The following is a 26,748-nucleotide window of genomic DNA, read 5'->3' as shown; positions in this document are numbered from 1 at the left end:
TTTTTTTTTTTTTCTGTTGACTCTGTGTATAGTTAAAATGCCAAATTAGATTTATAGTAGCTTGAAGTTGTATTAAGTGATATTTTGCTTTCTGTAATTCTGTTATAAAATAAAGTTGTTTATTCTCTGTATGACTTTTGGCACTCTGACATATTTGAAGTGAGCAGATTACTTCTGAGAACTGCAATTCTAGAGGTCACAGAACCATAAAAAGCGGGGATTAGTGCAAGTGGTTTGCAGGGCTGCCAGAAGGGTGGCAAGATTGCCTGGTACTGAAGTACCAGTGTTTTTAAACATCTTCCAGTAAGCGTCCTGATTTCTGTAGTTTAGAGAAGAAATCTTCAGCTGGCAAAACAGAGGAGATCTGAACATCTCAGCAGAAGTTGAAAAGCCCCTCTGTCTGCAAGTGGTTCTTCTGAGTTCATTGAGATAGGATCTACTGTGGTTTCCAGATAACAAATCATAAAACCTCTCACTACATCCTTCTTCACTTCTGAGCAATGTATTTTTGGTGCTATTCTCAGTTTAGACGGCTGCCATCTGTCAGCGTGCTTGAGTAACAGAAGTTCTCGTTAGCTTTGGCTCCGCATGGTTTGGATAACATATGACCACGGTAGCAAGGATGGTAATTTCTATACATATGTGTAGAAATTCATTCTCAACTGCATCCACATCACCTGGAGAACTAGCAGATAACAGTCTTTCCTGCTTTCCTTCAAAACCAGAGGTATTCTGCTTTTCAAAAAGAGGAAGGGAACCCCATCCAGCCTGATAACATAACACTGCCACAACGCTATGTGGCTAGGGAGGTTGTCAAACAAGTGGCAAGTTTGGGATATGTAAATGTAGGTCAGAATGGACACACATGCATTTAGAAGGATGTCTTAGTGGATTTTTTCCTATAAAAGCTTCAAGAAAAAGCTACATAAAATTTTTTAAGATATTTTTGATATGGTGTAGTATTACTTGCAGATCTTGTTTGATGGGAGGAAAGCATATTACTTTAAGTCATTGATTTTGGGTTTGTCAAATTAGTTAGACACTGGATTGTTTTAATTGACACAGTATTGGTTTAATTGCAGTTGTATTTAATCCTTAAAACTGCAAACTCAATATTCTTTTAACAATATTATTTTCACTGAGTGAAAGAGTCTTTCTTCAAATGCTAACAGAACCTTTTGTCAATGAAAAATTAATAGTATTTTCAGGTCAGCATAGCTTTGTGTATAGCTCTCACTTGCATTGATTAAATATGTACTAATTAAACAGCTATTGTCATGCAGAAAAACATAAGCCCTAAGTGTGATCAGTCCTAAATATAGTCAAAGTTTACAGATTCAGGTTGTATGTAATTATTCAAATATTCTGGAATATTGTGCAATTCTGAAGTCTCATTGTTACCTTTTTATATATAATATATCTACAGCAAAAACTACAACAGGCAAAAAAATAAATTGTTCTCAAGGCACTTCACAAGCTAGCTTTATAATACGTGGGCAATTTCAAATACAATTACAGTAATTAATTCTACTTCAGTACTTAGAAAAGTGAATCATTTCGGTCTTACAAAAACCACAATACTTCTTCCTTTTTAATAATGATAACCTCAGGGTTCATATTAAATGTTGGACTTGTTCTACAGATTATTTCCTAGATAAAGCTTTTGTAAAAGGAAAGCATATAACTCCAAGTAAAAACTTTAAACAAAAGATTTATCACTCAAAGCAATGAGCAACTATAGTACAAAGTGTTTCTTGAAGTATTCTTCTGTTTGACAGTCAAGCTGAATAGCAGCTTTAAATTGGGCCACAGAAGACATTAAACAGATGGAATAAAATACTGACTACACCTCTGGAAGATTTGAAACTTCTGATTTTCAGGCTGCTCAGTTGTTTGGGGCTTTCATACTGCACTTGAAAAAAGATGGAGTAATAATATTAATACAAATTACAAGCAGCAGAAATCCTGTGATAATTCCTGTAGTGTTAAAATATTCTGTTTGGTTTGAGGCAAATCCTACCAGAGTTTTTGGAGCTAAGTCTTACATGACTGTCTCTGCTGGGCCAGGATAAGTGACTAAGTCTCCCAGATCTCTATCTCTGATGCTACTGGTACTTGCCTTGGGGTGTGTGTAACTGTGATTACTATATTAGAAAGTACTACTTCCCCAAATATTCTTCCAACCTTGAACAATTTTCAAAGAGTTACTGGTCTATCAGTCTTTATCACTATTTCTCTGCCTCTGGATTTTTGGCTGCCACAGGCAATCTAAGATGCACTAAAAACTGCACATCTACAGCTACAGGGGAGCAGGGAGGAAGATTTTTTTAAAAAATGTGTGCCAATTGACATACAAAAAAGATAACTCCATGCTTATGCATTTTTTTATTTGAAAAAGTCATCCATTTGTCCTTAAGGGAGAATAATAGCTGTTTTACAGAATACTGAATCTTTCCATGGTTTCAGAATTTGGCATTTCTGGTCAGAAGAGAGAAATGCTTTTGTTTCCTGCTACTCTTACATTTTGCTTCCAGATTCTATGGAAAGGATACTTTACAAAACCCACAAAATAAAGGCTAATAAAAAAAAGTGTACAGGCTAATAAATGTCAGTTCCCCTTCAAAACCCTTTTCAATTTCCCAGATGTCAGTGTTCAATATCAACTTGTTATCTATGCATCTTGATGTCATAAGGTTGCCTGCCTTGCATGTGCCAGCTCAGCTCTCTCAGGAGCTCCTTATGTCGCTTTCCTCTTGGTAGGCCAGAGAGGGGCTGGTGAGCAGGGGTTGTTCCTCCCCCTAAATCCTGTGTCAGGCAAGGGAACCAACGCAGTTCATTGCAGGAGGCCTCTGATCTCTGCTGAGCTGTACAAAAGGCTGCTTGGAGCTTGCAATAACTCTTTGAATGGCAGCAGCTGTTTCATTAGGACAGCACAGTACTAGCTTCTCCCCAGTTTTGTTTTCCTGTGTGGTATTTATTTGCAGCAGGTATTTATTTAGAGTGGTATTTGTTGTTAAACCTGCAGTGCTGAGTACTGGGTTTAAGCTTGCTTCCTGAGACGTGAAGCTCCCTTAAATGTCCTTGAGTTCTTGGATCTGTTCTCTTTTTGTCCGGATCTCCTGGGTTTCTTCCACTGGCCACGGTGATTCAGGAAGGCATTCTTGGAGTCTTGTGTCATGACCATTTCCTCCTCAACTGAAAAATAATCCAAAGAACACAAAAATTCCATTACAATATGCTGCTTTCTTATGGTGAGTTTTTATAAAGAGAATGAGCTGGCATACATTAATAAGAACTAATCTTACTAAGGTGAAGGTGTCTAAAGAGCACACTGGTATTAGTTGGCCCATGATCCTAGAGGAAAGTCTTCTCAGTGAGTCTGGGGTTGTTACTGTGCCCAGTGCAATGCTAACATGAACTGTTGACATCAGCAGAAATGCTCTGTTTTCATTTGCCTCCACAGCTTTCAATCAGAAAAATAAAATCCTTTAGCTACAGCAAAGAGCAGAGTTAGTTTATACTAGCAATTCATGTTCTGCTTTACAGAACTGTGGCTGTGCTGCGACAATATTGAGCTGGCCTGATCTGATCTTCCCAATGCTGCCTGTGGTACAGACAGACCAGAAAAAGGCCTGCTGCCCACATCACTGGACATCTTCAGAACAGGGGCTGCTATTGGAGGCTTGGAGATTATTTGAAGAAAGATGGAGAAACAGAGAAAAAAAAATTAAAAAATTATTATTGCTAATTTTTCCAGAGAAGTGTGTGCTGTTTTATTAGATGATTTAGTTTTATTTATAAGGTATTTATATATTGATACATTCATGCAGAGTCTCTCTCTTGCTGCACAGGGAAAAATTAAATGCTTATTTAACAATGAAGCAAGGCAGCCTTGATTTTAGTAATGAAAAACTCTCTCCTTTTTTTTTTTTTTTTTCCCCAGAAAGTTCCAGGGAAACAGGTAGCTGAAACATGCAGAATTTCTGTTGTTCTGTAGGAATGATGGCATTTGAAGGATGTTCTCTGGCTTATCTGTGGCTGTTTCTCTCACCTGATGGTTTTAAGCTGAAGCTAGCTCCACTTGCGTGTACAGAAAGAGCTGCTCAGGATGTTTTGTGTAAGTTGGCTGGAGGCCAAAACAGTAGGTTGGTCTCTGACAGTCTAAGCTCAAGAAAAAGAATCCTTTGGTGACAGAGCTGGGACTGCAATGCCAAAGTATTGAATAGACAGGAATTCACATCCTCTTGAGAATCCCAGCCAGAACACCTGTGATCTGCAAACTGAGTGTCTCCTTTCCTGAGGCATTAAAAAGCCAGATGATTCTCTTCAAGCACCCTTCTGGGTTGTGAAAGAGAGAAGCACAGCAGCAATATTCTTTTGGCAAATTAGTCTGCCAACTACCTCATTCACCTCTCTCTTACACCTTTGATTACTAATTTCAGAAAATTTACAAAACCATTGCTTCCTTAAACTCATTACAAATCCAAAGCTAAAATTTCTGTGCTTTAAGAGAAGCAGAATTGAACATCTGGTGCTGTAGATTATTTACAGACCTGCAGAAAGTATCTAAGGAGGATATGAGTGCTGCTGAAAAAAGGCAGGACAGCCTGTTTCAGCAGTTGATCATGCATTACGAATGCAAATGTCTGTGGGGTTTTTTCAGATATGTTAATCTGGCTTAATGAAAATATTATTTGTGCCCCAGCAAAATACCTGAACTGATGGGATCAGTAGCCTACCTGCTTTTCTTGGCTTGCTTTATCCTAGCTGGAATAAAAAAGGGAGACCTTTGCCAGGTAACAGACAGTTCAGTAGCAGATCAGTATTATTTCATAATGACTAATGTCTGACTTACACATATGAGTAGAGAGCTGATAATTTACTGGAAGGGAAATCCTTGCTTTTATCTGAAGTCAATTGCAATAATGTCACTAGCTTTCATTTCAACCACTTTCAAGAAAGAACACTACTCCCTTAGTACTTAGCCTTCCTACTTCCTCACAGATAGTGAATTGCACAATGTTTTGGCATCGCACTGGTTTTTGTTGTTGTTTTATTAGCGTGTGAAAAACCATCCGCACCTTGCTCTAAGAATAATCTATAACCCAAGGCAGGGCTGGGTTAGGCATATGGAGCAGGCTTCTCTTGCAGATTAATTCAGCATCTGAAAGCACATCTTGAACAGGAAATGTTCGAGTTTTGGCAGCCTGAAGGTAACTTCAAGTGTGTGCTCATATGCAAACAAACACGTTTCCTCTGTTAAAGCCTCGGATCTAAATGCCTGGAGATGTTACGCAAAACAGGAAGTTAGTTTATTTTACATTTTTGGATGCGTATGTTAAGTAGCCAAATTTTCTAGGCTAGAGCAAAATCTGGGTGCACAGATTACAGTATTTGGCCTGGCAGGTAAGTGAGATTCCTTTCCTGGCCTTTCACTGGTGGATAAATCCTTCTCCTGCTGGGCTGGTGCACCCCGGAGCGAGGCCTCAGCTGATTTACAGAGCCCTGTGGACAGGACTGTCCTGACTGCCCCAGCCTGCTCTCTGCTAGAGCTGAAACCTTTGCTGGGAGAGTTGTGGAACATTGTCCCAGGCAGGATTCTTACCAAGCTATATCAAGAAGCATCTGCAGTTTTACAGAGAAAACCTAAGCTGTCCTCTTAGCTCTCCTGACATTCCATATGGAGAAAGTGTTCAAAAGACAGATAATCTGAGGAACAAACTTAGCCCAGCTTTGGCAAGAGTGTACTTTCAAAGAGCTGAAGGAAAGAATGGTTGAGGGCTCTGATCTAAATGCACCCCAAGGCTGGCTTTGGCAGCTGGAACCCTAAAACAAGAGCATGTGTGAAGCTGCTGCTGCAGCTGGGATCATCCCATCAAGACTGGATGGACTGACGTACAGGATTTTCCTGTCTGATAGAAACTCCTTGTCTGCTACAAGTGTAGCCCATTTGGGCTCTGTGAGCAGCCTTGATTCTCAGTGCACAGATGAGTTACAATCACTACACATTTGCATTAGCGTGGGTGTTTGTTTTGGTTTTACTTAGAAGATAAGTTTTTGCAGTGGGTTTAATTTGATTTTAGAATAGAAAAGGCAACATTGCAAATGTGCACTTAGATACAAAGTAAAAGCAAATACATGCTTTTGAAAGAACAGAGACACACTTGAAACCAAATTACTTACAGGATGTAACATCTGCTACCTGTTTCACTGAAGGCTTGCACAGTGTAAGCACAGAAGAAAGTGATCTGTATTTTAACTGCCCTTTTTTTTTCATTCTTGTTGTCCCATCTATAGTGTAAAACAGTATATAAAACTACAGCATTTTAAATGAGGGTCAATCCAAGTTCGAAACAAATTACTGTAGTGTTTTTGAAACAGAAAATGGTCTAAAATACCGTACAACTTCATAAAATTCTTTCTGATCATAGTTGTCTTCAGTTTAGTTAATGGTACAAGCCCAAGTTGTTTGTTAAACAAGAAGGTTTGTTTGCCTCCCCAGTCTTTGTCCCCAAGCCCTGACTCACCTTCTTTTAGTTTGATCCTGAAGTAGGCAATTAGCAGCAGCAGGAGTAAAGCCACGGGCATAAAGATCCCAGCAAAGAGAACATAACCAGGCAGCTCCCTTACAAACACTGACAATACGTAACCCACACTCATTTTCATGTCTGCCAACCATGCCAAGCCAGATCCTTAAGGTCTCCAAGTTTGGACCCTCTTCCTTTTTTTTCCCTGATGGACAGACATTCTGCCCTTTGCTCAGGGCATTATCTCTTTTTGGACTTTGGTTTGTTTGTGCAGGTCTGTGATCCCAGCAGTACTGGAGTTCACTGACAAAGTTACTCAACAACAAAGTTTTAAAATGTGTATTGAAGTAATGTAGGGCTTTGAAACCTTTGGATATGCTGGGCTGGGCATGGCTCAATATGTGAGGCTGCTGCTGCCTTTTGAGCAGTGTGGGTTCTGTCATCTGCTAACACTGTATAGGCCATGCTGAATAGTAAACATCCTCTTCCTAGATATATTATTAATTTTACAGTAGATCTCAAATGCTCACTCAAGGTGAGGACCTTGTTGTACATTCCACACAGGCACACATAGTGTCAACTCTGAAGAGTTTTCAGAGCAAACCAGTGAGGCAAGAAGCAAGTGACTGTGGTGATGCTGTACTGACAGCATTCTTTCCAAAGAGCAGCTGCAGAAGACTGAAACTCAGGAAGGTTTCTTTCTTAGTAAATTTGAAAATGTATGATTTGGGGGGTAGGGTTGGGGGCGGGGTACAGATGTGCCAGAGAATTCAGGACTCTTTTAAACGTTCAAATATTTCCCTTTTTCACTTCTGGTTAACCAGCCTGTGGCAAATCTCTGCCTTGCATGCATTGATCTTCTTAATCAAATTTTTTAAAGATGATTAGTCATTTTATAGTCCTCTACACCTTCAGGTTTGCAACAATATTGTGAGCAGTTCTGTCCAAGCATCTAGAAAGACTGTACAAGGTTTGCTTCCCTAGTTGGATAGGTGGTTAGGCTGGAACGAAGGGGAAATGCAGTAGATTTTTAGATTTTCAGGGGAAAGAGGTATTTCTGTGTTCACCTTGTTTTCTTCTCCTATTGTTTCCAAGAGGCAAACAACCTCACCTAAAAACCATTTGAAGTTTGTAATTTTTTGAACTGTAAGATATTTGAGGTCCTCTCTTTTTAACAAGTGATGGAGAATTTAATGTTTACAGGTGAATTCCTTGTTTTGTTAATTACCTACTGTTGTAATTGATAAATGGAGCAAATGGAATGTGTCTTATTTCTTGCTTATCCTTGTTCAGCTTCAGCTTCTAACCATTATATCTTATTCTGCCTTTTCCTACAAGGTTTGACCTCATTTGTAAAGTGCTTTATGATCTACTGATGAAAAGCATGGATTAAAAGCCAGATGGTGAAGATATTAATATTATTATAGGCCCATCTGTTGCAAGATAATTCCTTACTTGAACAGATACCTGTCAGCTGTGATCAATAAATTCCTTAGACTTTATTTCTTTGTGTATGAAAAGTTAATTCAGGTTTTTTTAGACTCTTATGATTGTTTTTGTTTGGGTTTGCAAAACAGTTGCAGTATTTGATGAACACTTTTCTGGCATATTTTTTAAATTCCTTCCTATGTCATGTTCTTATATAAAAGTATCTTGAGTAATCAGAGAGCTCAGTCTTTGAGAGTGAAGTCTGTGACTGAATTCCGAGCACTGAGACATTACAAAATGAGCTGGGGGATACTTCTCTTTGATATGCCTGTTATGGACCACAGTGACATTTATGGGTGCTAAATACCTGCATACAAGGGCAAAACACTCACTTGTATTTTTAAAATTGGGTTACTTTGTGTGCCTGTGACACTTCCTTTCTGTCAAATACGAGTCAGAGGAGGTGAAATAAATAGCTTGTCTTGCTTCCAGTCACACCTGCCTCTGGTGGTTCAGGCAGCTGATGGATTGGAAGTGGTTAATTTTTGACCAGAAAGAATAAGAAAATTCTGAACCCTCCACATTTGTACAAGCTTCTTGTGAAATGGCAGCTGCCAACTCCGGTCTCAGCAGCGAGGAACAAAACTTGGCTCAGTGTGGCAGATGTGCAATGCAAGTTTCCATGATGAAGCAGGACAAATGCAGTGGAAATGAGGTCAAACACATTTTTGCCATGAAGGCAGTTCATTTCCTACCTGGGTTGGGTGGGGTGGTTTGTGTAAAGCCGAGGGGAGCTCTGCTGCTGGGCAGACAGCGGTGTTTGCAGCAGCAATGCCTCAGGTATCATCCATCACGGCCAGAGGAAAAGTGGGAAATGTAGGCCAGGAGTGGATTACTAACACAGGAACATATGGTTTCCTGGCTGATCTGTGAAGCTTGGGTGTGTTTGGGAAAGCAGATGGATTCACAGGCTTTGTGAACTTGTCACTGACTTTTCACCCACTGGAAAAACAGAACCAATGGCTTGTTACTCCTACAGCACTGCAGGGTGAGCCTGCCCAAAGTTTGCCTTATGGTTAATAGGGATTTCAGCAGTTTCAAAATTTTCCTTATGGCTTGAATAAGAAACTTAATTTCCTGTGAGAAGGAATTTAAGGAACATTAATTTCACAGCCAGTAAAACTCTTATTTCAGCTGTGTCATTTTGATTATTTGCATGAAATGTGGACACAAATGAATTAATTCAAACTTCAAATTACTTTCTATTTTCCAAAATTTCCAGCTAATAACAGAAATTATGAACATTACACCTACCTCGTTGGAAGGAATTACTTTTACTGCTCATCTTTGTGGATGTGTGTGCTAGGGACATATGTTTTCAGACACATTCTTGTTGAGTATTTTGTTTCAATCACAGTTTCCAAAGGAAAACATTTTCTTAAAATTTCTAGATGGCTTTAGTAGGGAATGAAAAAAGGCAAAGAAGTACCTATTGGTGCTGAGGAGAAAGAGTAAGATGTGCCTGTGAAGACTGAACCACAATAAATAAAACCTGATTATTGCAGGTGCTCAAGAGTCTTTTGGGCAGAAGCCAAGATGCTCATGTTTTGTACAGGCAAATAGCCAATGTGCACAGCAGATGAGTTGGCACAGCTGAAGTTGCGCTTTCTTGGAGAAGACACCGTAAAATTTGCTGTGAGACTGAAACTTTTTGTAGAAAAATCAATATTTCTGTCATTATGGTGGAAAGAGGAAAGAGGAGTTTGGTCCTGGCTCATTAAGGACAGAGTCTTCCAGCACACACTAGTGGGTCAAAACTCTTGTTCCTGCCTGAGCCAGGGTTGGAACTGGCCCCAGAAGACTGGACATTCCCAGAGGTGTTCCTAGCCCAGGATGGGTAAGGTAAGGCTGTTGGTAAGTTGGTAAGCTGGTAAGCTTACACTGCTCAGAAAACACAGTTTGGATGAAAAAGAGCTTTAGTTCGCACAGCTTTCAAGGCACAAGGTTTCCTGAAATGTATATTAAAGGTATTAAATTTAAGTGCTAAATGAGATTTGGATCTATCTTTATCCTGGATGTTCTGTTAGAACACCAAAATTGTCTGTTCTCCTTTCCAACATAAATTTAATGAAGTTTTGATATCTTTATTATTACCGGCAATTTCATTTCCTTCCATGTCCTTTGCAGAATCCAATAAATTGATTGAGGCTTGTTTTCCCAAAAAGCACTTAGCCTTTGTTTGAAAACATCAGGAGACAGAGAAGCATCTATCGCTTTCCACGCCTTGTTCATGATGTAAAACCCTGTCATCACGTCTGGTTTAGAGCTTGCTGTGGTTCTGCTTTCAGCCACTTGTTGTGCCTGCTACTTCCTCAGTGTGTCAGGGAGTTTTGGGAGACCTGTTATTTTTCCCCCTGAAAGTACTTATGCCCTGCAGTGTCATGTCTCAGTCTCTTTCCTGTCAGGCTACTCATTCTGGTCTCTTAATTCCTTTCAGCAGGAAATATGGGGGGTTTGCCCATCCTTGAAACTTCCTTGCAGGTTTTCTGTCCTTTTTCTCATTTTTAAAGTTTAAAAAAAAAAATTTAAATTTTTATCTTTAGAAAAGTGGGCATCCTGACAGTTGCAATCTCATAACAGCATCATCTGTGACACTCCTAGAGGTAAATTAATGTCTCTATTCCCACTTGCTAATCAGTTTTTCAAATCTTAGGCAGGCTTGTGGGGCTCTGATTGCTAGAGCATTTGGAGGCACTTGGATGATACACCTGCTCGTGGTCTTAGTCCTTTTCAGGATTGTGGTTGCCCAGGGCAAGTTTTAGAGATGACCTTTCAAGCTTGTTTCTAGATGGAAATGTTTTTGTTTGAAAATGTTATAATGGCTTGTGTCATGATAAACCCAGCCCTTAACAAATGATGTAGATCATACAGCCTAACTGCTTATTACTTCTCCTTGCTGCTTAGCATCAAGCCTTGGATAAATCCGCACCTTTTAGAAGTGCTGATTTTATATCAATTTCTACCTGAGATTTTTTTTTTCCTCTCCTGATTTGCTGATTTTCTACTTTGTTGCTTTTCTAATACAAGTATTTGTGTCTTCCTGTTGTAAATTGCTTCAAGTTACTGATCCAGCTGAAAAGCTTCATAAGCTGTTTCTGGGCTTTGGGGGTAGTGTTAAAGAGATTATTGTGAAACTGGATCCATTTTCTGGTTGAGTTTGGAAATGGCTTTGCTGCCAAATGCATAACCATCCCCTCACCAGAAGCACTGCAATAGCTACCCTGTGGATATAACTTTTAAGATCCCTGCAGCAATTCCTAATTCATTACTTGTGAGCTCTATTGATATAGAAAAGTGATTACTTTTAAATGAGAACATCTTGTGCTATTGATTCAAGTGCCTTAGGACTTCAAAGTTTATTGAAGCTGTGGTTGACTTTATCAAACAGACTTGTAATCTCATTAACAAAGTAACATCTATTTTGCATAAACTGTGCTAAGTAGCTTATTTATATTCTGATTTTCTATCTCTTTGAACAATCTTTGCATTCTTCATGGCTTGCATTTAGTTTTCTTACTTATAACTAGGCCAGATCATTTGAGCATTGGCATGAAAATAATGGGTTTCCATTCTCAATATTATGATTAAGATTTATGAAAAATTAGCTGAAGAGGAAAAATGCCAAAACCCTCTTGGCCAAATTCCAGGCCTCTTTCAGTCTTCTTGATTTTCGAAGCTCAGGACAGGTTGTTTAAATTTCAGCTTTGTAGTTAATCACCTGTACTGAATAGTAATCTGCCTGTGCCCAAACATCTGGCAGTAGTACAAATAAATGAGCCTTTTCTTTGAATACAAACCAAAGCACTCATTGAGAGTAATACATTCTCTACATTATTTCTAAAACCACCCTGATATGAGCTGCTGTCAGCATCTCTCTTGCTTCAGGTACGAATTTGAAAGAGTATAAAATCTGATTGTTCCTAATCCTCTGCCCACAGCATTTTCCATAGAGTCCATTTTTTATCTTCATGGTTTGTCATGCTTGTCCTTGACTTGAAATACGACTCGACAGAGAGCCAGTAAGTTTTTGTTTTAGAATTATTATTTGTGCTTCTGTTAAATACAAATTTTAAAGTGTTTTGGATATTGTAAGTTAATAAGTATTTACTCTTTCTATTGAACAACTTTGCTAAAAATTTTGGAAATGAGTTGATTTCTACTACCCAGTTTAGTGTGTGTGTGTGTACTTGTTTGAGCTGCCCACTGTTCACCTGTATCTAATGAGACTGGTTCTCATTCTCAGTGACTCTCTGTAACCAGCTGCTCTTCACCAATTCCAGCACAGGGACTATTTCACCTGTACCTGGCAAAACCTAGTCCTGCAGCATCTCTCCTGACAGCTGAATCCCTTTCTGTTAGAAGATCATGGATCTTTAGAAGCCATATGATGAATGCTCTCTGCGTGAGACTTCAAACAGTGTATTAAATGGAAGGGTATCTTTATCTCTTTAATTAAACACTGCAAAACAAACCCAATCTCTTTCTGTCTCATCTCTCAGACAGCTCACAGCTGCCTGTCAGTGTGCTTTTCTCCTTGATTAGTAAAGATAAGATCAATGTAACCTTCAGGCGGTGTAGGTGAGTGATGAAAATCAGTGCTGCTCTGATGTGCTAGAAAGACAGAGCCAGGTTGACCTGGGAATGGTTGTACAGTGGTAACACAGGGTTGTCTTTTTGTCTTACTCAAAACCCATGGCCCCAGCTGTGGTGGCAGTTTGCTGTATCACTGTTTGCTCAGTGGCAGCTCGCTTTTCACACAGCAACAAACAAAGCAAGAAGATTGCTTCTAGAAACTAGGAGAGGCTCAATTTTCATTCAGTGTCCTGATGAGTAACTGATCCTGAAACCACTATGTAAAGGTCCAGAGAAGTTGTAAAATCTAAGCTGACTTTTTTTAAGCTGGCTTGATTTCAAGTACGTTATGCTGTTTGTTATGTTTTAATTTAATTATGCCATTTATTGCCTCTTGCTCACCTAATACCTCAGGATGTTACTTTACACCATGTCTGCTGCCCTAGTGTTGCTACCCTACTGTACCTCAGGGAGTTTTGAGTCACCATGTAGCTGTAGAGTAATGTCCTGTGTATTTTTCCACTTCCCCATAGTAAAAGAGGATGGAGAGCAGGCTACAATGGCAAGATTTACAGCTCTGTCCAGCCAGCTCAAGAGGCTGAACTAGAAATGCACCAGATTCTTCTTCTTGGGCTGCCTAACCGCAGCCCCAGCTGATTTTTGGGGTTGTCCTGTGCAGGACTAGGAGCTCAGGATATTCTAAGATTCCATGATCCAGCACGGGGCTGGGGTAGCCGCAGTGTGGATAGTGAGGGAGGCTGCTCAGCGCCAGATAGGCTTTAAACCCTGTGAACAAGCTATGGGGTGGGACTAATGCAGAAGCCTTTTATTTGGTGGCTAAACATGCACAGATGTGTAGCTGTATTGAATTTGAAGCACAGCTCTGCGAAGTAAAAAAGTGGCATTTTCCAGATCAGAGTGATTTCTAGAGCAGGTTGGCTTTTTTGTTCCTACTTGTGCACCCTAAGTGACCCGAGCCAGAACAGTTCAGCTACTTTGCAAGACACCTGAGGTTTTTGCAGGATCGCTGTGTGTCCTTACTAGACATACTTAAGAAACAGCCCAAGTTTTGTGGAATAGAGTTTCATAGAGCTGTAGAGAGCTCAAGATCCACGTTAAAAGTGTCTGTGCCACTGTTGCCAGTAAGCCAAGCTGTTTCAATTTACTCTTTACAGGTTTGCTAGACATTTTATGTGGGTTTTCCCTGCAAAGTTCCCTCATAGGAAACTGAGCTGTGACTGCCTCCTGTTGCACAGGCACCTTCTCCGGAGAAAGAAGGTTCCTCTATAGAGGGATCCAAGCTGCTGGTTGAACAGGGGCAATTAAAAACTCACTGGGCTAAGGTTTAATGTCACCCTGGGTGAAAACAACTGACAGTGAAATGAACAGTATGCCAAGTTCTTCAGCAGCACTGGAGAAGTGAGTGTGTCACTTCTTGTGTGTGAGGCAAAGCTGCCTCCTCTGTCACAGCATCTGGAAAGAAATGAAATCTCTGTGTGAGACAAATTTTCAGATGCTGCCAGTGAAAGCTATGGTTAGTATAATGCATTTTGTCAGCTATCTAGTACTCAATTAATGTGACATCAAATAAAATGGCATGAGCACATATCATTCTCTGTTATGTGTTTCTGGTGAGTGCTAATTAATTTGTCATTCCACTTTTCACACTGTACATTTACACAGTAATGAGTTGTAGCCATCTGCTGGCGTGAAATGATCTTTTTTTCTCCTCTCACCAGAAAGGAGATAGACAGACTGCCTTTTGTGTTTTTCCTTATACTCTAACATATCCAGAAAACCTTATGCTTAACACTGACATTAGCAAAAACAAATGCTAATCTACACATGGAACCATGTAAAACCAAGGAAAAAGTATTTAACCCTACCTTGTTAGATGATTTAAAATAGTTCTTGTGGGTGTTCTGCCTTGGGGAGTTTCATATAGTGTTTTAAGAGAGCAACAACTGTGTTTTTTCCCTGAATGAGGAATGCATTCTAAGGTCTTTTACTTATAAGAATGATAAGGCAAAAGATAGTCCATCCTCGTCAGAAAACTGTCTCATAGGCAGCAGCTCCTCTAGCATGAATGTTAAGCCATGCAGAGCCATGAAAGTAGAATAAAGGAGCTTCAAACTGGTAAAATAGAAAGAAGGGGAAGTAATTGAGGCAATAATTCCTGTTTGAAAAATTATGGCTGCTCTGAGCACCTACTGGCCCAACTTGCTGACTTTTCCCATTGTATTGGGACTGCTAATAGACCCTGTAAGACTTGACTGATATGATGGCAAGTTTGTCTGTAAGAGGGGTCAAGACTCCTAAGCTGATTTGTAAAGGTACCTTAAGACATTGATTGCACAGTTGATCCTGAAGTGAGAGAAAATGAAACCCCTTTTGCTTAAAACAGCAGTTTTACTAATTTGCCTTTTACACTGGAGTTCCCAAAGTCTCTTATAAAATTCACTGGTTTTTATATCATCAAGCCCTGAGATAGCAAGACAGTTTTAAACAGTTACCCTCCATGGTTGGTACCTCACCTACTTCATCCTTGATTTCCCTTAGAAATCTTGAGGGAATAATAGGAATACCTTAGTGTCCACTTGAAATTTCAGATATTTGCTCCCCCTTATTCTCCACCCAGGAATTCCAGCATGGAAGTCTCCCCAGTTTATTCCAAAGTGAATACTTATGAAAGGCATTAATTTAGCCTTCCTGCAGTGGCTTTGCCAGAGATTGTAAAGATGTCTGACTGTTATTCAAAAAATACATTTAGTACTTTGAGTCCTTGAAAAAACAGAAGTCACAAATGTCAAGAAAATCAAATAAAACAGACAGGCAGGAAGAGCTGCAGATATGTTTAATGTATTAAACACACTGAGGACTCTTCCTCACAGTGTGCTATCAAGCAAACTTTAATTTGTATGGACTGAAAAGTGTATGAACACAGAGTAGCACTCCGTGGGTATGTGCCCCCAAGCAGATTTTTACCTGTCCTGTCAACATGTGGTGGCTAACCACCCTTCTGGTGAGCTTTTGCCTGCCTGGGCAGGAATCAGGGAGTAGCTATGAACTCACAGCCTGGTGACATATTTTTGTGTTATGTGTCTGTGCATGTGTGGACTGGAAGGCTATGATTTATCAGTCTTGAATATCTGGGCAGTTTTATTGTTTACAAAAACAGAAACAACATGGCATCTGCAGAGCTGCAATCATCTGTAATTGTTTTTTTGCAGCATGCTTCTTCTTTGGTAGGTTCAAAAGCTGGGGAGAAATTAGTGAAAATACACTTTTACAAAGTTCTTTAATTAATTTTCTTTCCAATCACTCACACACTGTTTCTTCCATTCATGCTGTTTTTATCTTGGTGGCATTATCTGTTTTCACTTATAGCTGGTTGTGTGACAGCGACCTGCTGATTTTTCAATGGCTTCCAGCAGCACTTTTTATCTAGCACTCTTCTTCAATCAGTGGATTGCAGAAGTACAGTGCACTCAGGGATACTCAGATAATGGGTTACAATCAAACAGCGTTACAGAGATGTGTTCTCCTGTCTTTTTGTAGTGCTTATTTGCGCATTTGGCAGAGTCATGATACCGACATCTGAAGTTCTAATAGGACTTTCGATCTAAGGGTCTCCAAGTGTTGTGCAAAGCACTGATAGATTCACTCCCTTATATGTGCTGGAGCTTCAGCACCTCCTGGGAATGCTGGAACTGGCAATTCTGATTTCACATCAACAAAAGTAAGATTTTACCCGATCTTCACAAATTTTTAGTAAGAAAGCAACTGCTTTATCTTCTAAGCATTTCCTGAGTTCCCCTTGATGGAAGACACACATGTCACCTGTAGTTGGCAGATTTCTTAAGCTGGATGGAGTCAGAGAATAATCTCATTTAATCAGTAGCAGAGTAACTTAGTGTATTCCTGGACATACCCAAAGAACTGAGAAACATCTCCTGTATCTCAAATCAGTGGGGAAAACGTGGGATGGCACACTGACAGAAAATATCTGTGACTTTCTCTGGGCTCTGAACATAAGGGAAGGTAATAGCTGTAGGTTACTGCCTGAGTGAGGAAGAACAAAAGCAGAAGGCAGTGGGCAAACTAGGGAGATGAATTAGAAGCGGTTTTGGTGGCTTAAGCCTGAGAGAAATTGTGTTAATGGCACTGCTGGCTACAGAGAATTTGGAAAAGCAAAGTATAGTGCATTTATTTTTGATTATTAAAACGGGTCATGTTTCTCAAAAGTAAGTAAATATTTCTATCCCTACTTCACTTCTCTAACTAATAATGTAGCTTGGAAATGTTCACTACCAGCTGAAGTGTAAAGAGACAGAAAGAATGTCTCAAATTACCTACTTGGTAAAAGGATAAGGAGCACATATGCTGATCCTGTTAGCTCTGCTTGCTGGGAGTAAGGAAACAATTTAAATCCTGGTAGCCAAAATGATAAGGAAAAAAGGCAGGAAAAGTGGAAGCAAATCACTCAGTTTACTGCTCTAGCCATTATTTGGAGTTACTGGGAGAAGTAGTACCAATAATGTGAGGGGATTACTCTGTTCCAGATATTAGCAATATTCCATTAAAACTTAGGGAAATTTACCTAAATGCTAAGTCTTCTATCACAGTTGATTGTGTTTAACAAAACTAAGTTAGCATCATCAGGCTAAAAAAAGACGTAATTGAGGTAATTTTCTGTACCTTTGTAAAAGTTCACAGAGTACTGAAAGGCTTTCAGGCTACAATAGTATCTTCGAGAAAAAAAGTCTTTTCAGAATCATTAGGCTTATTTTGAAAACACTCTTAAAAGGTGATACTGTGACCTTCTCACTGGCTTGTTGTCTCAGTGAATATGAAATACTCTTCTCTGTTTATAAATTTACTGATGGTGTTAAAATAAAGATCAGGGACTCCTTCCTCTATAGCATTAACAATTTTGTGAAGGTAACTGCTGAAGAGATGCTGAGGTGGGCATTCAGTTCCTCTAGTAACCATTTGGAGACCTGCTCCTTTTACTTGCTGAATTATTTTGTGCTGCCTAAGAATATTTCTTCTTTTAACTCCTTCACTAACACCCCAGATGGTCTTCGTCATTCACTTCCCTCTGCAATGATCCCACAGATAACAATCACTGGACAGCTATAATTCTCACTGCAGGTATTTTCCAGTATTTTCCAGTAATACAAGAAATCAAAGAAACACCACTGGAAAAGTTTTCAGGAAGCTGTCTAGCCAATATTCCTCCTCTGAGGCAGGGTCAGGAGCAGCTGTGTCTCTTGAACATGTCAAAATAACCTATCCTTAAAACCCCCTGAAGCTGAGGTTCCAGTAACCTCCTGAGGTACTGCTTCCTTGGGCTACCATGCAATGAGTGGTATGCTGAGACTTCCCTGCTGTCTGGCCTAAGAGGCACTTACTGCAAATTCAATGAATTATTGTTCTGTCTTTCAACAGCAGTCTACTGCTATCTTTTTTTTTTTTTTTTTTTTTTTTTTTTTTTTTTTTTTAACTCATTCTGTAGCTTTGTCCCCTGTTTTATGTGTTCTTTCATCCCATTTTTGGAAAAAGCCATTCTCCTCGCCAGCACCTCCTGCCTCCCCCCATTTGTTATTGTTATTTCCCGACCTTATTTTTGAAAGTTTTGTAATTGTGTCTGCTCTTCTCTGAATTATGCCCAACTTTTTGAGACTAATCCACTCAAACTCCAGCTGGAGGTCTCAAGTATTATCCAGACTGTAATGCTTTTCTCTGTCTGTCAATGTTGTTTTCTAATATAGGACCTACCCAGGCCAGAACTTTCTTTTAGGATATACTTTCAGTATATCCCTTTTTTTTTTGCAACTCTGTCTCTTCGGTTTTAGATTTTGAGCCACAAAAGCCACCAGGACTGGAACATATCGTGGCTATTTTTCATGGTGTATGTGTATCATTCAATTTTACTGGTGGTATGGTCCTTTGTACTTTGAATTTTATAATTTTCGGACTATTGCTCCAATTGTTCACATTCATTTTAAATCCTAATCTTCTCATCTTAGCATGACCTACAAGTTAACTCATCATCCAAGTCATTGATAAAGATATGAAATAGATTTGTCTTGGGACAGACTGTGTGACCTGACTTGAATGACCCTCTCATTTAAAGCAGATAGTCTAACATATAAACGTGAATTTACCTTATAGGCTTTATTTCAAGCTCTTTTCTGAGAACAGAAATGGGACTGTATCAAAGGCGTGCTAACATCAAGACATACTGCATCAGTAGTTTCTTTCCCTACATGAGACTAGTCATCTTTTCAGAGAAAAAGATGAAAAGGTTTCTTACAGCTTGTTCCTGACAAATGCAGCGTTGTTGAGGAAGGACCTGCTTTCAGGGTTGGAAACTCTGCAGTGACATCAGTCAAAATTGTAGAGTATCAGCTCCCTTGATAAAAAGATACTGGGTTTTTTTCTTCACTCATATCTTTAGACAGATGCAGTTTTGACATGCTCTTTCCATTTAATTTCTTGTCAAACACATATGCTAGCTGGACTACAACCATCTTGTGAATAAGTTAGCTAGCCCGTTGACATTAACAGGGGATTTTCTATTGCCATAATTGGCCAGAGGCCTAACTGGCTACAGCTGAAAGCAGTTCCCATGCCAGCACAAACAATAATTGTACCCACCAAATATTACATCCTGGTAGCTGCAGCTGAACCCTGTAGCTCAACTCTATTTTAGTCCTTACAGGTTCAGTTAATAGTTATTTTATTTTGCAGTAATTAAGGTGGTTTTAAAGCTATTTTGTCCTTGATATTAAACTATGTAAATAATACAAATGAGCTGAAAATATATATTTTTATGTTAGAGATATTCTAGCAATAAAAGCAAGTCAGCAAAGAATTAAAGTAACTTTACGTGCTTTTCCTGTTCACCATTAGCTCACGCAATAGCTAGCATTGGCTGTCCAGTTTGTATGGCAGGATGCAACATTAAAGCCCAGGCAGTTTATAAATGATTTCCCTGTACGTTTCCTTTCTCATGTATTTTCCATTCACCTTTTAATTGTTGCTGTTTTTTGGGAGTTGCTTTGTTTCTTTCTCTTCCCTTCTAATGTCTTCTCATTCTCTCATTTTTCAGTTGAGTGGTTTGGCTATGGTCTGTTCCTGGTCTGGCCCAGTGGCAGGAAAGGAAGTCCCAGGAGCTAGAGGAATGGCTGAGCAGGCAGTAAGGTCGCAGAGTTTATCCTACACCCAGTGGAGGGTGGAAGAGCCCAAATGCTCTTGGCCATGTTGGGGTGTGGGCTGCCCTCAAGAAGCTGGTAATTGCTTGGTGCAACTTCTTCTGCCCCCTCTGGTGCAGGAGCTGGCTTTTGGCTTCCCAGGGGATTTTGGGGCTTTCTCATCACTCATGGATGTAGATGCCATCTGGTGTGGGTCTGTGCTGCAAGGGGGTGTGAATGCACTGGAATTCTCTGACACAGATAATTAGCACTTAAACCTAATTGCATGTCTATTCGACCTCACCTTGAGGTGAAATATAAAGTCTGCAATGTGTTTGTGTGCTTTGGAGGGCAACAATGTCTATTTTCAAGATAGGCCTAAGGAGTGAAGCTCAGGTAGCTTGTGAACTTTTCTAGGCAGGGCTGAGTTCCAGAGCAAGCCTATATTCCTGCCAAAGAGCACACCGCTGCTCAAGTGTCTCTCATTTCTCCTTTCCCCATGGGTTGTGTTGCTGCCAGATCTTCCTGTGTAATACTCACTTTTTGTCTGCAATCACAATTGTTAAGAGGGACATTGGCCTGCCAGCAGTACATTTGATGGCATAGGATGCTCTTGAATTAAGTGTTAGAATTTGCAAGAACGCAGAGTGTGCTCTGTTTTCTAGGCCTCCAGCTATCCATCCCCATCACTCCCTTTTTTCATCCCTTCATCAGAAAGCTGAAAGGTTTTTCTAGTAATATGCTAGGAAAAAAAAATTGCCAAGTTCAATGAATTTGAAACTTGGACTGGAAATTTGCCTTCTCCTGCAAAAAAGAAAAATTGATTAGGTATTTCCATATAGACAGATGGTCACTTTCTCCTAAAAGCCAAGTATGAGACAGTTGTGAGCTGAAACACGGCCTCCAACATCTGGTAAAATAGTGAGCAGTAATGTAGTAATATTTTACTGTCTAATTTTTCTTATTTGGTTGCTTTCTATGCATGGAGTGATTCCCTTCTCAATTCTTATTTTCATCTCTTCTTGAAATAGGTGCTGTGGGAAATGGAATGTTTTAGTTTTGCTCGGAAATGGAATGTTTTAGTTTTGCTCTTCAGTATTGTGAAGAAAAGTATTCTTACCCAAAAAATAGTGGAGCTTTACTTTTAAAAAAATTTGTAATGCTTTTTTATAGCAACACCAGTAACACAGCTTGCAATGTCAGTTAAAAACATTCTACTGCATTGCATTAATCTACTGCCCATCATAGACTATATGTACATAGTTCTGGAAGCTTTAAGTAGGGTTAAATAAAAAAGCAGCCTCGGGGACTGTATAACCCAAGTACACAGCAAGAGGAAAAAACACAAAGAGTAGACCACAGTAGTCAATGCAATAATCAACAAACCTAGCACAGACACATGGCTTGTGGTAGTTGTCATAGCAAGGAAAGTTTTAAGAAGTAATTTGAATGCAGTCATTGAGGCAATTTTAAGTTGCTACCTTCTGGTCACCTGCCATACACAAAAGTGTAGTAATTTGAAACTCAGTGGGTATGTGATACGAACTGCCAGTGTGAGCCTCTCAGTCTCAGTGTTCAGAAAAATAGGTCAGTCAGGTGGGTCAGAATGTGAGAAGTCTTGGAAGAGAAAGGAAGTGTCAAGACTGGATGCTCTGTAGCACACAGAATCAGCCGCATGGATAGATTGCAAGATGAGATTCCAAACTGATGGTCTAGAAAAGCAGATTTTGCAGGTGTGCTCTGCATGGACAGGAGCAGATGGGGAAGAGGGCATGTGAGGCTGTGCCTCTCAGAGCCAGGGAGGAGGAAGGTGCAGAAACAGACGCATAGAAATGAAAGCCTCTCACTCCAGTCCTGAACACACGCTTACAAATGCCTAGTTAGATTTTCATGGCCTAAAGTGTAGACTTCATCTGTCTCAGTAGTCTTTCATCGATTAAACTGCCGTGACCAGAGAGACAATTAAGGCCAAGATGAGTTCACAATGTTGGATTCACATTTTACTGTTAAATCATAAACAAGTTGAGATTTCATAGTGGGATATTTTGGACTTTACTCTTAATCTTAACAGATTCTCAAAGAAAAATCTCTCTTGAAAACTGTAAATTATGCAAAATATCTACCTTCTTCTGCAAAGCAAATTGCAAAGTTTAAGCTAGCTCTCTGTGTTACAGACTTTGCTTTCCCCAGAAGAGACAAATTTTCCTGAATGAAGTTCAAGTGACAAAGTGGGTTTGGGGCTCCCCCAGAATGAGAGGAGTTAATTTCACATTGCACTTGCCCCATAAAAGTTCACCAACTGCTGTGCTGTAGGGCAGAGCACATGGCAGGAAGGAAAAGAGCCCTCCCTCTGTCTGCTCATTTAAGCCGTGAAATGAATGTGAAATTACAATCTGTGAAAAAAAAATGCTTTGGGAATGAAAACCCAAGAATTAAAAAAAAAATAATTATTAAGTACAATTTCTGATTAAATTCCTGTTTTCATGCTTTTATTTGGGTAATTTTGTCAGTCCCCACAAGATGTGCATGTTGCTTTCAACCATCAGCAAATCTTTTCATTGCCATGCAGAGAGGTTGGCAGTAAATTACAGAACTCTGACAATGTGCTTTTTTTCTTTTTCCCAGTGGCATCAACCTACTTTACTACCTCTAAAGTCAAAAATGCACCACAGTTAATACAGAAATTCATATTCACACATAAAATTGGTTTTAAAAAGCTGCCTTTTCAATTTTTTTATTATGCTCTGCTAAGTTCTTGGCCTTAAAACAAACACCTGTCTGAAAATCTGTGTTGACCTAATACTTCCAGTGATGCATTTTTGAATGGACACATATCCTGTCTCAGATTATTGACCTGGATAAAGTATAAAACAGGTGTTAGAAGCTGAAACTTAAGACTTTACTTCATGGTATCCCTATGCCAAACCCTTGAATATATGTATTGAAACAGCAACTACTCCCATCATTGTGCCATCAGTCTTAAAGGACGTAATATCAGTCTACCTTCTAATGAATATTGGAACATGTGTCAAATCAAGAGGCACTATGAAAGCTTGATGTTAAGCTCAGTTTAGCTTCAGCCACTAGTCACTTTCCATTGTCTTCCAAAGCATTTAAAATATTTGGAACAGGAACAAAAAAAAATCAGTAAAACTTGGTAGGAATTCAATGAGAGATGGAAATTCAGCACACATCTCTGCTAATTGATGCTCTCACAGATGAGGCATTCAAACATATCTTTGGATTTTTCTAAATTTCTGGCAACCACCATTTCACAACATGAGCTTGCATATATGAAATAATAAGATGAAATTAAAAGACACTATACAATCTAGTACACTTTCCTGAGTGTATTTGTTGTTTTCCTTTGAAAAACATCAGTTCCTAAAACTCTCAGGAGTTTCTTTCTAATTAAATATATAATTCTAAAGTCTCTACTGAACGGCCTTGTTAAGTATGGTTTGTCACTTAAAAAAAAAAAAAAAAGGCATTTTGTAAACAAAGCTGGGAAGGAAATTAAGGAACTCCCCAAGGAAGGGAATGGTTTTGCAATTTTCCACACTGTTAATTAACTATGGTTTTCATATAACAACAATGTCTTGGGGAGGGTCCAACAGAGCTTGGAAATTCTCCATATTAAGCTGTTAACAGCTGTCCCATTCCAGCTGCATGAAGGACAGATAGCAGAAACCAATATTGGAAGGAAAAGGAAGTACTGCTATCTCCTTTTAAATGCAGTGGACTGAGGGAGTGAGGCTAAATGTCTGGCCAAAGGTCAGATGGGTGGACTTTAGTTAGTCAGAAATAGAAGCACGATGGCTGAACCATCGAGTCCCAAGGCCATCACTGCTCTCTTATAAACCTGATTGCAGCTAAGTGCTTGTTTATTACATGAAAAACCTCAGAAAGGTTGGTTCAGATAAGCATTCATTCCTCTGAGAGCTTATCTCAGCCTAACTCAAACTCTCTGACTCGTCTGAGCCTGAAAAGTGGATGTCTTGCAAGAACTTTTTAAAAATATGTTTCTGTATTTTAAAATCCAGTTGGAAGCAAACTGGAGAGCGAGCTAACAGGGATCAAAAATAAAGATAATGTGAACAAACTAAATTTCAAATTGCAATATGATTTGATCTGATAGATTTTGGTGAAAGTCACTGTGGTTTAATCTATTTTACTTCCTCCCTTTCTCTGGAAAGAAAATGAGCTTTTCTCCTGCCCCTCTTTGGTGAGCTGTTGCCCTCCATGGCTTGTACAATGTTGTTGTCCAAGATGTCTTGATGGGATGTGGGAGGAAAGGTTCTTTCACCCAGTAAAGTCTCAGTATCAGGCCAGCATGCACTGGGGATCAGATCCTACTGCAGGATGCAGCAATCAGAGCTGTGATTTGCTGAACCTGTTTTGTGCTGTTCCAGCACAAAGCAAAACCTCATGTCCTCCTGCTCATTGGTGGGTTTAAACTTTGCTTTCCTACCTTGTCTCAAAACATCCTCATCCCTCTTGCTAGGCTTCAGAAATGCCATAATAAGGTCTGGAACATAGTTCAAGGCAGACTGCTATTCTGGAGGGACAAGACAAAAAGTCATTTATGACAGAGATGCACAGATGAGTTGGTGTGTTTAAGTGCAGCATGTGCTGAAAGAGGCCGTCCAGTGTGAGCCATTTACTTCCCATTGCTGTTGTTCATTTTCAGCTGAACTGCTCCTGGCAGGATTTCCCTAAGGGATGTAGCATGACTGCACTGACTTCCTTCTCTCCCAGACAAACTACAGGAAGAACTGGACATCACTCTCTGATTTTTGGGTAGCATTAGCTCAGCCCAGTTGTCCAGTTCTTATAGACCTCCTCCTCCTCAACTGCTCATTACCAATCACATCATATTTCATGATAGCTAGTGGAAGGTGAGTTTTCCTGGGTAGGGATGGGACTCTGAGGGATTTTTTTGTCTGCAAATCTCTCTTAGGGAAAGTGTCATGGTCAGACATGGTTTCTATAGTGCAGAGCAAGATTTTTTCTTCACACAGTCTCTGGGGATATTGAATTGAGATGTGCTCTAATGATTGCTTTTTCTTTACTATCTTTACTGAGCACTGGCCTTAAAAATAACCTTAAAATGCTTCCTTGCCTTTTCTGTCCTTTGAATGCCAAGGTCTCCTTTGATTATCTCTGAAGTATCTTATTTACTTGACAGTTGTATTTCTGGGATGTTAAATGCTCTCTCTCTGTGGTCAAGACTCCATGGTTTATTGTGACACAAGTACATTCAAATTAGTAAAGCCAAAAATTCATGTCATGACCCTGTATAAATGCTGTTTGTAAGTTGTGAGAGACTGGACTGTTAATGGTTAATGACTCAAACCAATTGTCTCTTTGAGGAGGCTCCGGGGTGCTTTGCTGAGGCCAGGTTTTCACCCTCAGTGGGGGAGGAGGTGAGTTTTGGGTGTGCGGGGGCTGTTTGGATAAGACAGAGAGGTCTTTGCAAGCCTGGTATTGATAAGAGACAGACCCTGAAAGGTGGGATTTTTTACTAATTTCTCTCTTTCTCTCTTTTTCCTCTCTCTCTCTTTCTTTCTCTTTTCCCCTTATATATTTTCTTTAAGGGAAATTTTTATGTTTTCATATTGCAATATTGCTATACATAATAATAACAAAAGTGGATATATATTTGCTTTGCATTGCAACCAAATTGTTCTAAAATAAGCCTTACATATATATATATATATATATATATATATATATTTAAACCCACAAATCATTTAGAGCTTTTTCACTCTAATCTGCCCCAAGGGAACTATTAATAAGAACCTGAGTTACCCTCACCTTCTGGTGACTGTTTAAAGGGAAATACAACACTCTTTGGCAATGATGTAACTGCTGCAGATCCTTTTTCCCCTCTGTCACATTTGCATTTTTTTCATGTAAAGAAAAATACAGTATTTTTGTGTTTAAATAATATCCTTTGCCTCAGCCTGGTGTTAGCCATTACACTATTAGCATATCTCATTCTTCTGATGTATCTCCTGAAGAGCAAGCAAGGTTATTCACAGACAATTAAGCAGCCAAGGACTAGAGTTTGTCTTAAAAAAGAGATTAATTTTGCTTAATAAGTTGCTGTTAGACAGATGCTTCCTGAATCAGTGAGTAATCCCTTTGATTTTTTCACGACTGCAGTGAAAGCTGAAGCTCATCAGCCATTACTAAGTCGTAGACCCACAGAGATGTGCTCTACTAAAACGTCTGCAACAAGAGTGTGAGCTTCCTAAGGGGAGCTCTGCCCACAGCTATGTGTTATCTTAATCCATGAGAGAAGCTCCTTCCTCTGGCCTCTGATCTAACAGTTGTCAGATGACACAGAAAGTTGGTCTTTGAAATCACATCTTGGCATGAACTATGAATCACATGTCTTGCATGAACTATGAAACTATTTTTATTGCTGTTGAGGAGTTTATTATGTCTTTATCAGCAGCAATAATTGCTTATTAAATATTGCTCCAGCTTCTATTTAATTTTTGGGGGATTTGCATCAGCAATAAAAATGTAGACTAACAAGAAGACAGCACAATTATGTGAAAGGAAATTCCAACTTAACAAATCATTGAAATACTATCGTGGAGCAAGGTGCCTTAACAAGTTACAGCTTGGGAATGCAGCACAAAATTTCATATTTAGATCACAGTAGTGAAGTGCGTTTGTGTTGTTCTCTGAATGTGTTTCAGGTATCTGTCAAAACTCAAAGTGGTCTCGAATGTTCTTATTTATCCTCCTAAATGTACTGAGAAATACAGCACTGAAGCAAGGAGGGGTTTTGTGCAGTAAATAGAACTACCAGCTGCTAATTCCGTCTTACTCGCTGTTGCCGAAAACATTCTTTGCTCTGTGTACGCTTTTTTGTGCCCATGTCCATCCAGTCTGCATCTCAGCATGACAGTACACAGGGAAATTGTGGTATAGGGTCTGGGAAATCA

At 39.5% G+C, this 26,748-nt stretch overlaps 1 protein-coding gene across 1 annotated transcript; it reads right to left on the bottom strand.

The window, feature by feature from the left end:
• Window positions 1-2,582: 2,582 nt before the first annotated feature.
• SMLR1 (small leucine rich protein 1) lies at window positions 2,583-6,764 on the bottom strand. The gene is made up of 2 exons (XM_066314338.1): window positions 6,528-6,764; window positions 2,583-3,195 (listed from the first exon to the last, which is right to left on the bottom strand). The coding sequence occupies exons 1-2, from the start codon at window positions 6,664-6,666 to the stop codon at window positions 3,041-3,043; spliced, it is 294 nt and encodes a 97-aa protein (XP_066170435.1). The 5' UTR covers window positions 6,667-6,764; the 3' UTR covers window positions 2,583-3,040.
• Between the last annotated feature and the right edge of the window lie 19,984 nt (window positions 6,765-26,748).

The sequence above is a fragment of the Sylvia atricapilla genome, chromosome 3, assembly GCF_009819655.1.
Source record: "Sylvia atricapilla isolate bSylAtr1 chromosome 3, bSylAtr1.pri, whole genome shotgun sequence".
In the NCBI taxonomy this organism is placed as follows: Eukaryota; Metazoa; Chordata; class Aves; order Passeriformes; family Sylviidae; genus Sylvia; species Sylvia atricapilla.
The sequence above is the reverse complement of the archived record's forward strand: the minus strand, read 5'-3'. Positions and strand labels throughout refer to the sequence as shown.

Bases quoted from the DNA above. Each gene is read 5' to 3' on its own strand.
- SMLR1 (XM_066314338.1), bottom strand. From the start codon at position 6,666: ATGAAAATGAGTGTGGGTTACGTATTGTCAGTGTTTGTAAGGGAGCTG. The intron at 3,196-6,527 runs GTGAGTCAGGGC...ATTATTTTTCAG, and splicing joins CAGGATCAAACTAAAAGAAG to TTGAGGAGGAAATGGTCATG.